Below are 10,772 nucleotides of genomic sequence, written 5' to 3'. Positions count from 1 at the left end.
GGAGACGCATGGAGTAGCGCGCTGCTTGAACACAAACTGGGGCCTGATCAACCCCGGTTGGGTCGCCCAGACGAGGGTGTCTGAAGATCAAAGACCCGAAACACCCTATGACCCTGGGTCCTTCACTGACGATGTGTTCAAGCTGCACCGGCTAGGTGTTTCAAAATCTAGCTGACTGGTTCTGATGTTTTTCAATCTTTCATAGAAACCGGTTTCATAAAGAAGACAGACAGAAAGCAGCAGAGCTGCTCTATTGTCTGCCACTGGCAGTAGAGCAATTCTAGAAGCTGCTGATCTATAATCCAACCAGCTTTTCCTGCCAACATCTGTATGGTGTCCTGAAGATGTAAAACTGTTAGAAGCAATCATTTTAGTTTCGTCTGTAAACTAATATGCTTCAATCAAGGGGATCTGCCGTCAGTGTGGATATATTATTGTGTAAAATCAACCAATCAAAGTAGGTAAAAATCTAAATGCATCTTCCATTTAAGCAGGTTGTTCTGTTTGTGAGACTAATTTGTTTTTTAGTTTTAAAAACAGAAAACGTGTGAGAAAGAAGGAGGAACTAACCATTGATTTCTATTTACAGGAAGAAGGCGGGCTTTATTCTGAGACCCCAACAGGAAATTATCAGTGATCAGATCATGAAGTGACACGATGAAGCATGTCTGCACTATCTGCCCTGTGAGTAAAAAAGCTGCTGTTTAAACTTACTACCTACTTACTAATTAATTGTTTGCTCTGTAATAACCTGAGAGTTTGGCCAAAAAGTAAACTTACAGAAAGAACTTCATCATATCAAGCAGGAAGAGAAATTACTTTACTGCCCTCTTTGTGACTCTTAGTAACACAGGATTGGCTTTGAGGCACAGATGTGTGATATAGTGACAGGAAATAATAGTATTATTATGAAAAATAGATTAAATGGGGCTAATTACATTTCATTACAAAAAAGTCCGAACATCTCAGATTGCAAAGGTCTTATAAATCTTTTTATGTTAAACTTTAACAAAATATTTTAATTTCTCCTCAGTTCCCTGTTTGCTGCATAATAAATGTAAATCCCTTTATTGTCCCACAATGGGGAAATTCTTTCTCTGCATTTAACCCTTCCCCTTGAGGAGTAGTGGGCTGCCATCGTGTGGCACCCAGGAGCAATCAGGGGTTAAGGGTTTTGCTCAGGTACTCAGAGTTGAGGCAGTAGGGATCGAACCGGTTGCTTGCAAACTTCTCAGAGCACAAGCACACTGCTCTAGCCTCCAGGCCAGCACCCCCCTTTGAAGGTTGGTTCTGTCAGGCTTCTGTCCTCTTTTTAAGTTTATCTTTAGTTTATTTGTGGTTAGTTTCTAGGAGTGTTTTGTTCTTGAGTTACACTCTGTTGCCCCCTTGTGTGTTTTCTTTCCCCTTGGCTTCCTTTTAGATCCTTCCATCCACACCTGTTTGCTCCTCATGTAAGCTTTCACTAGTGATGGTGAGATAAAGCATCATGAGGCATTGATACGTCGGGTCAAATTGCTTGAACGATCCCTACAGTTCATGAAACTTCATGGCAACATGTTACCACCTACTGTTGGAGAGCAGAGCTGTGATTTTTTTCAATTGTTTTTCTTTCTTTCTTTTTTTTTAAACATTTAAGTTCCTTTGAAATTGTTGATAATTGGTGTGTATGAAAAGTCATCATCAGAATTTTCATCAGAAAATTAAGTCATATTTTTTTTCCTTTTCTATAGTCATGTCAGTGTTAACTGTGAGCTAATATGCCTTAATCATTTTGTATTAGCTGTCAATGCAGATCTATTACTGTCTAAAATCAACCAGTGTAAAGCATGGAAATGTTTCAATCTAAGTGGAAACAGGTCAAAGGGAGCCAGGGGAAATTTCCCCTCCTCTCCTGTGGAACCAACTACCAGTTTTAGTCCGTGAGGCAGACACCCTGTCTACTTTTAAGACTACGCTTAAAACTTTCCTTTTTGATAAAGCTTATAGTTAGAGTGGCTCAGGTTATCCTGAGCTATCTCTATAGTTGTGTTGCTATAGGCTTAGACTGCTGGAGGACATAGGGACCCCATTTCATCATTCTGCTTTACTCTATCTCTATTCTCCTACTCTGCTAAATCTGTTAAATGTCTAACATTACGCTCTCTCTGCCTTTTCTCAGAGTAGCTTCATCTGTTCTGTTCCTGTTTGGCTGTGACTCCATCCCAGAGAGAAAAATCTGCCAGTTTTCCAGGGTAGTCCTGTTTCTCTGACTCTGACTAACTGGATGTGCTCTCTTCATCCTCTGACATAGGAGCTGGCTTGGAGCTCGTCTGCCTGGCTGTGTTTCCTGGATGGGGCCACCTTTTACATTTGCCTTTTGTATCTCCCCTTCTGTCTCCTTAAACCCCAAGCCTGGTTCTGCTGGGGGTTTCTTTCTGTTAAGGTTTCTTCCTGATGAGCAGCACTAAGCTTTTAGAGATCGGACATCTTTTGGTATCTCCTCACCTCAGTGTTGTGTTGTAGCCCTGATGTCCTTTCAGAATAAGTTGAAAAGTGATTGTCACATTCAGTACTTCATTGTGCAGGGTGTTTGATGAGAAAAGGCTCATGTGTTGTATCTGTAAACAGGAATTCAGGAATCTTGGCTTAAAGGCTACAGACCTCATAAACAGCATTTAATTTGTTCTTTTAATCACTTTATTTGAAGTAAAAGAGCTTTTTTTATACACCATTGTTACTTTTTTATTTTGTTAGCTTTTTCTCTCGCAATTCTAAATGCTTGAAAGGAAAATTAATAATACCTGCTGCATGTTTTAGATATCTCCTCGCTGCTGCACACCTGACTTATATAAATCAATAATTACCAGACATCTACAGCCCATGAAGGCTGCTATGGAGGTAATGCACTTATTTGAGTCAGGTGTGCTGCAGCAGAGAGACATCTAAAACATGCAGGGCAGTAGCGATTGAAGAGCAGGCTTGTTACCTCTTGTTGTAAACGGTTTTTTGTTTCTCTAAATTCTTTAGAAAATCTGGAAAAACACCAGAAGCTAACAGGTTGGAGATGAGTTCTTAGAATAGAAAAGCATTTAGACTAATGTTGCCTTAATCAGGTCTTGTAATTATGCTAAATAACAACAGCTGACATGAAGTTGAACATGAACAGGCAGTCATGTCGTAATTTCCGCCGGAAATCTGGGAAAAATCTGTTTCCTGAGCTGCAGAAATGAGGAAACTTTGACCTTTCAACATCGTTGTTAAACATTCTCTCCTGTTTTGTTTGTAGCCTACACAGTGCTGGGACATATTTAATTTGTTTAAATCACTATTTATAAATCTGTTGGTTTTTAAATGACCATTATTGTTTTATTTTATTAGATGCTCTCTATCAGTCAGCTAATGCATTTGATGCATCCTCTTCTTCCTGTAGTAGATGAACCAGGAAGTCTATAACTGTCTTGCCAAAGTAGCAGGTCAGGATAATCTTTGAATCTAACATGTTTAAGTTCTGTGCAACAGCAAACGTATTTGAACACAATGTGCTGCTAATTTCCACTTTACAATTGGAAAGGATCAACTTTACCACATGAAGGCAGCATTAGTGACAAAATGGAAGATGGTAGTTGGTATTATATATTTTAATGAAACTCCTCTTGATACAGCAGGCAGATTACATCAAAGTGTTAATGAAGTCAGACCCTTTCAGCTGCCCACACCCACTGTGGTTCTGCTCTGAAAGTTTCCACTGCAGCGTTTTTCTCAGTCTGTGGTTTCTTGTTCTTCGTTTGCTGCTCTACAGATCAGTGGTGCATCAAACCAGATGATGGTGGTTTGCACTTGATCAAACAGATAAAAGACAGAAACTGAACGAATGTCCATGTGAACAGAGTCTGTTGGATGAAGCAGTCAGAGGGCAGCAGCTGGAGGTCAGAGGTCAGATGGTGGACTACCTCACTGAGGAGTAGATGAGGTCTGGTTCTACTGGAAGCTATGGTAGAAGATCAACACACTCTGGTTAGAAGGAAAGAAAATAAAATGAAATTAAAAAAAAGAACTAAAATTAAGTGAATAAAGCAGAAGGTCAACAATTTACAAACAGCAGAAGGTAAGATTTAAGAATATATTTGTGACATCAACTTATTAAATTAGGAGCATCAGCTTGTGTGGGAGAGAGAGTAATACCAGTAAGCAAAAGCTGGACTGATCTTCACACATAAGCTGGGCTCTGCAGGCCAGCTCTTTGAGAGGCTGGACTCTCTTCTACTCTGGGTTGGACTATTAGGAGAGGCAGAGAGGGTGTGTCTGATTGTCTCTCCCAAATGGTCATAATGGAGTTTATACTAGTGGATGAGACAGTAACACCCCTGAACATTCAGGTGGGTGGGGGGCGGGGGGGGGGTTCTTTCCTTTGTCTCTGCCTATTGGTATGATTAACAGAGGTGGCAAATGGGGTACATAGCTGGATATAGAGGATCAAACCCCCTGTCAGTCCCTTGAGGGGGGATTTCCATCAGTGGTGTTTCATTGTTAGACATTTGTACAAGTCATGAATGGTCCATAATGAAAACAGTATTTAGCATAAGGATGGGATGTGTAGTAATTTGTTGTTTGCTCCAGTTAAATAAATTGATGATCGATGGATTTCACTCAGTCTGCACTTTATTTTTATCTTTGCAAAGAGAGAACAGTTCATCATAAAGCCCTTATTGCTTGGTAATCAGCCTGTTCGGGCAGCATTCGTTCCCCATTACTCACAACAATGGAAAGTTGTCAAAGCAAATGACACTCTGGTTAAACAGTAACATGTTATGAATAAACCTTGAGTAAGAATCTGGTTTGTTAGGGGAAGAAGTATGTCTTGTCAAAAAAACACACCCTCACACAGGGGAATTGTTTGGCCTTGCAGGTGAAACAGACTGAGTGAAAACTTTTATAGTGAGTAAATAGCATAAATTAATAAATGACTTAAGAGAAACTACATTTTCAATCCACAAATGTCAGTCATTGCACTTTCTAACAGTGACTCCATGTTTCAGCTTGAACGGATCAGAACACTAGATGTTCTCTGATCATTTTCAGCTCCTGTTGCAGCAGAAGATCTCTGCAGCTCTGCAGACATGAACATGTCCCCTCCTACCTGCTTGGAGGCCTCTGCTTCCATCAAGGCTGTAGAAATAGATCTGGCTTTGGACAGCAGCTCTGTTCCTGGATCAGTGGTTCTGTATTCACAGACCGACCAGAACTTGATGTCTTCCTCCCTGAACTCTGTCCTGAGGAACTGAGAGAAGGTTTCCATCCCATCTGACAGAAGAAAAACACAATGACAGAAACACTGTTAATGCTGAGAGATGAACAACAGAGAGATGAGAGGAGATCTAACTGGGTCAGACCCATATCCAACCCTGCTGAGGAGAACCAGCCCAGGGTGGGCTTGGTCCAAATGTGACCCAGCACCAGGTTACAGATCAGGTTCTTCTGAACCCAGCAGCTTTTAGTGTTTAATATCCTTTAAAGCAGCTGAATGGGAGACAATTTAAATCTCACCATCCTCTGCTTAACCAGGACATCGTCAATGGTAGTAATCTCAGAGAGACCCAGCCTTCCCTTTACCGAGGTTCTTCCAGCTCCTCAGAGGGAAGATTCAGGCGTTTCAGGACCAGGAAGGAGACATTGTCCCTGGAACCTATTCTGGGTCATCCAGTGTGTTTGGAACACCTCCTTAGGGAGAGGTTCTGACTCATTACAGCTGAGTAAATCACATGAGTCACTCCTTGCAGATGAAAATACAAAAATCTTTTTAATTTATCATGATTAACACCTGATAAACAGCTGCAAGTTTTAGGTTTTATTAACTTAAAACCTTTGCAGCAACTCTCTTAAACAGTAATGTGTATCTGAAACTACGTAGCAAACCACGGGCTTCTTTAACTTTTCTCTGAAACCTTTTACCACAAAGTAGAAAATGACTCTCAAAGCTTAAAACAATCAAACAGCTACAAAGACCAGACCACAGTGAGAGGCCCAACCAGTCTCAGGCAGATGGAAGCTAAAGATAAGGTTTCAAGTCACTTTTCACATCAATGCATCTCTAAACTAGTAGAAAACAAAATGGTAAAAGCTTTGGTTGATCTACTACTGAAGACAGAGACTATTGGATTCAGAGTTATCTGTCTGTGTTTCTAAAGCATGAATTTAATAGTCGAGTTATCCCTAAGCTTTTTGGCAAATATTAAACAAGTTTTTTTCTTTTTTATATATAATTACAGTGTTTCATCCCCCTCTGCAACTGGCTGCTGGACTTCCTCACTGACAGAACCCAGGCTGTCAGAGTGGGGAACAACACCTCCAAAGTCATCACCCTGAACACCGGCACCCCCCAGGGCTGTGTCCTGATCCCCCTGCTGATCACCCTGATGACCCACGACTGCCGTCTGCGCCTCAGGTCCAACCACATCCTGAAGTACGCGGATGACACCACAGTAGTTGACCAGCTACATCTCCATCCGGTCTGGGAGCTGCAGGGCCTCTGACTGCAAGTCTCTACAGAGGGTGGTGAGGACAGGGGAGAAGATCACGGGGGCGCCGCTCCCCTGCATTAAGAACATCACAGACAGGCGCTGGCTATCCCGGGCTCACCAGATCCTCTCTGACCCCACCCACTTCAACCATGGACTCTTTTTTCCCCCCTGGCGTCCGGCAGAAGGTTCTGCAGCATCTTCTGCAGAACGACAAGACTACTGAACAGTTTCTTCCCCCTAGCCATCAGAATGCTTAACGCCACATAACACTCCTCCTGGACATGGACAATACATGCACCTTAGTTTAGCTTTGTCTTCAATTTAATGTTTCATTTCAATAACTCTTCAGTGCAATTTTCAATAAGTGCAATATTTTTTTATTGCAGTTAGTTCTTCAATAACTCAGTGCAATACATATGTATATATATATACTCTTACCCTGTATATAGCTAGCTCTTACTCATAGAAAACATATTTATTGTGCAGGAATAAGGTCTTAGCTCTGTTACACTGGTAGCCAAGTAATCGAAATTTCGTTGTCAAGATTCACCTCGTGTTTTTTGTGCAACGACAATAAAGGGAGTCTAAGTCTAAGTCTTCTAATAAAGATTTTTAATTTAGAATAAAAATAAATAATTTTGTCAAAATCCAAGTCTTATTGGCTTAATTATTTAATAAAATCAATACAGAGGATAGTTCCTGCTATAACCTGAAGACCAGAGCGTTCGAGGTGCAATTTTTGCCTATAATTAAATATCTGATTTAATGAAGTGTAACTACAACTTGATTAAACTTTGTTTCCATCAAGTTTCCAAACTTTGTTTCCAAGATTTGAAGACATTTCGCCACCTCTCCACGAAGCTTTCTCAATTCAAATGTCTGGATCCGCAGTGAGTTTGAGGCTTTAAATAGACAAGGCCTTGTATTGCTTGGAAACATGCAAATTAAAACTGATGAGTGGGTCGTTTGGTTCCATTGTTGGCCTGTAATATCTGAAACCTGTCTATGATTGTTAAGGGTCGGTCATTAGCCGGTGAAGAATACCTCCTTAAAGACCCACCCTTTAACAGGGCACACGACTTGAAGGCACAAAGTGAACTGTTCATGATTTATCCTTTATGGTACGCCAGTATTCATAACATGAAGGCGAATCACTGCCCCAGACATGTGCGGTTATCTTATTTATATATATATGTTGAAAAACAAAGCGGCACGTGTATGATGTCATCAGCGTAAGCCGGTTACTTGGATATAACCTAACGCAGGGGTCTGCAACCTGCGGCTCCAGAGCCATATAGGGCTCTTTGGACCCTCTCCAGTGGCTCTTAATAGTGGCTAAAATCTATATAAAAAGCTAAATAATTTACTACAATATATACCGCTATCAGTAGTTTTAGCGTTTTTTATAAGATGGAAAAGAATGAGCTTAAAAGAACTAGAAATATGAGACATTTTTCTGTGAATTAGCTTGAAAATTATACATTTTAACATAAAAAATATATGAATTGATTGTTTGAGATGGCAACAACTGATTTCCTATACAAGATTAAAAAAAAAAAGGTTTTCTAGAAAAAGTCATGGTATATTTTGCGGCTCTAAACATCTTTTATTTGGTCGTACTCTGAGCAAAACGGCTCTTTGGATATGAAAGGTTGCAGACCCCTGACCTAACGGAATATCTTCAGAACGGTTCCAAATGACACAAAACTAATATGGGTGAGAACATGATGTAATAACGTAAAATCAAGGGGCCAATGTAAAAAAAACTGTTCCCCTTTAACATACATGAGAGTATGTTTCTTTTGCTCCCGGGCATTCTGAAATCCATGTGACGCAATAATCAACTAAGTAACAAAATCCCTAACTGCCACTGTCTACCACTGGTTTAATTCAATTCAATTCAGTTTATTTATATAGCTCCAAATTCACAACACATGTCATCTCAAGGCACTTTACAGTTCAATCAGATAATACAATCCCTATGACAGGCACCGTAGAGCTACAGCTACGCACGACTGCATCAGCACTAGAGGCAGAGAGTTTGGCCCACTCATACTCCACATCACCAGCCTCTGCCAGAATCTGGGAGAAACTTTTCTGCAAGTAAAAGTTTAATACGTCCCTGATCAAACGATCCTCCAGACGTTCCCAGCAGACTTTTACACCACCACTGCGCCTGCTGAGTCTTTTTTTAGCTTCCTCCTCTTCCAGCGCATCCAGCTAGTGACCAAGTGGTATTATGTGGACAGCTACGCCCCTCTCTCTTTATTTGAGTGTCCAAGACATAGAGCCAAAGGTTGAAAAATATGGCTACAAAGTCAATCCCGCCTGAAATGTCCTGGTGCCAAGTGCACCTATTGACATCCTTATTTTTTAACATGCTGTTCGCAATGGATATCCATGGGTGCTGAAGTCTTCTAACAGAAGAATAGAAGAAGGAATCCTGAGGAGAAGAGCCTAGCACCAGTTTCCCATGGTTCCCTGCATGTGGTGGTCCCACTGAGGGATGGCCTGGTGTCAGTCCTACAGACTTGGCCCAGCTGGGTTCTGTAACGAGGAACCCAACCACCAAGCACTCATCACCTAACCCAAATCAAAGACCTGGGTCCAGGATGAGGTCCTGGCTTCGCCACATCGGGGACGTTGCATGTCTCGATTATCTTGCAGTCATGAGATATTCCTTAGTAGATCCTACCAGTTGTATTTATACCAACAACATAGCCTCTGGGATAATCTGGGTGCTGAAATCCCTCTACCATATTAAGCTGGTGGTTCAAGGAGGGAGCATCCATCATTTTACTATTTTTACTAGTTTCCTTAGGGGTGGGATTTAATAAAAAATCTAACAGAGCTTTATTAAATAATGTAAAACAAACTTAAAAAACATCAATTTACTGTTTTGTAATGGTTTGTTGTACAATAACTTGATTAAGCTGTGTTAGATTCTTGCTAATACTCAACAATAGACCTGTAATCATACATGCCTTTTTGTACTTTGATCACTTGTCTAGATAAAAATCTTTCTGGTCAATGGGTGGATTCTAGGATAAAAGATCTTGTGAAAAATATTTNGAGAGAGAGCGCATGTTTTGAGTGTGAGCATTATAAGTTTTGAGTGCAAGAAGATGAAATTCTTTTCTCAAATTGAAATTGTGTGCTCTTGCATTATGGCAGGATAATTCTCCCATAAGTGAACAACCACAGAGCTGCTAGTCTGTTAAACAGAACAACCACAGCTTGCAGACACAGACGCTCCAACATGTTAACCTGGGTCCTCACTGACTCCTTTAAACTCACCAAGGCACTGGATTAACTGGATTATATGAAGACTGTTAGAGTTATGATTATAAAATTATGCTACATTTCTGTGCTGTGATTCAATCAGGAGGGTCGTAGACTTTTGTGACCTGCATCCTGCTATCCTGTGATTCAATCATTAGGTCATGAGGCAAAGTCACACGGTTGCATCCTGCTGTGATTCAATCATTACTGGGTTTTCTGTTTAAGACCCGCCCTATTATGTTGTAAACTGTTAATAAAAGGCTTTGCTGTGAAGGGATCTGTGAGAGAGGGTGCTGTTTTCTGAGCCAGCAGCCTCTGTCCCCTACTGCAGAGGTTAACAACATCCCTATTCTGTGTGGACTCAGTTTCTTTTTATCATGAACCTACAATTTTGAACGTAACAAAGATTATCTCCTATGTTTGATCTTTGAAATATGTTAGAATCATTATAATTTTATAGAAATCTTTTTTTCTCTTTAACATTATTGTACTTTTTAATTTTCCTTTAATTCCTCCTGTTCTTGGTGGAAATGTTTTATCAATAATAAATAATCAATAATATTTATCAGGAATGTAATTCAGTCTTTGCTCTGTCATGTTTAATGTCTTGTTAATTTTATGTCCGCAAATAATCCAAAGGTTGAATCATTCTGATTTTTATAAAATGCTGCTGAATTTATTCTATAGATCTTAAATTGGTTGAATTGTCTGTAAAGTAGCTTCAGATGACAGGTTGTGAATTGGTGCTATAGAAATAAACTTATTGAATGTAATTGAACTTTGTTTAGTAAAAATGGAGTTCACTAGTGGCTAAGAGAAGAAAAACACTTGATTTATGTTATTAATTGTTAATAAATGAAAACTATTTTGGGTAACTTATATATAAAACAAATTTGATTGATGAACTTCTACACAATAAAAACTGACTAAAGTTTTAACATTTATGAAAATGTGGATTAGGAAAATAGTCAGCATCCAGTGATAACATTATAA

The 10,772-nt window shown here is 39.9% G+C and overlaps 1 protein-coding gene across 1 annotated transcript in view; it reads left to right on the top strand.

The window, feature by feature from the left end:
- LOC107104322 overlaps positions 1–6,509 on the top strand; it is a 9,841-nt gene extending 3,332 nt beyond the window's left edge. Inside the window, exon 2 of the mRNA XM_015404305.1 lies at positions 6,293–6,509. Within this exon, the coding sequence (XP_015259791.1) occupies positions 6,293–6,509 (217 nt within the window). The remainder of the gene's footprint in view (positions 1–6,292) is intronic.
- Positions 6,510–10,772: the final 4,263 nt, after the last annotated feature.

This window comes from Cyprinodon variegatus, unplaced genomic scaffold, assembly GCF_000732505.1.
Source record: "Cyprinodon variegatus isolate N-32 unplaced genomic scaffold, C_variegatus-1.0 Scaffold1690, whole genome shotgun sequence".
Lineage (NCBI taxonomy): Eukaryota > Metazoa > Chordata > Actinopteri > Cyprinodontiformes > Cyprinodontidae > Cyprinodon > Cyprinodon variegatus.
The sequence above is the reverse complement of the archived record's forward strand: the minus strand, read 5'-3'. Positions and strand labels throughout refer to the sequence as shown.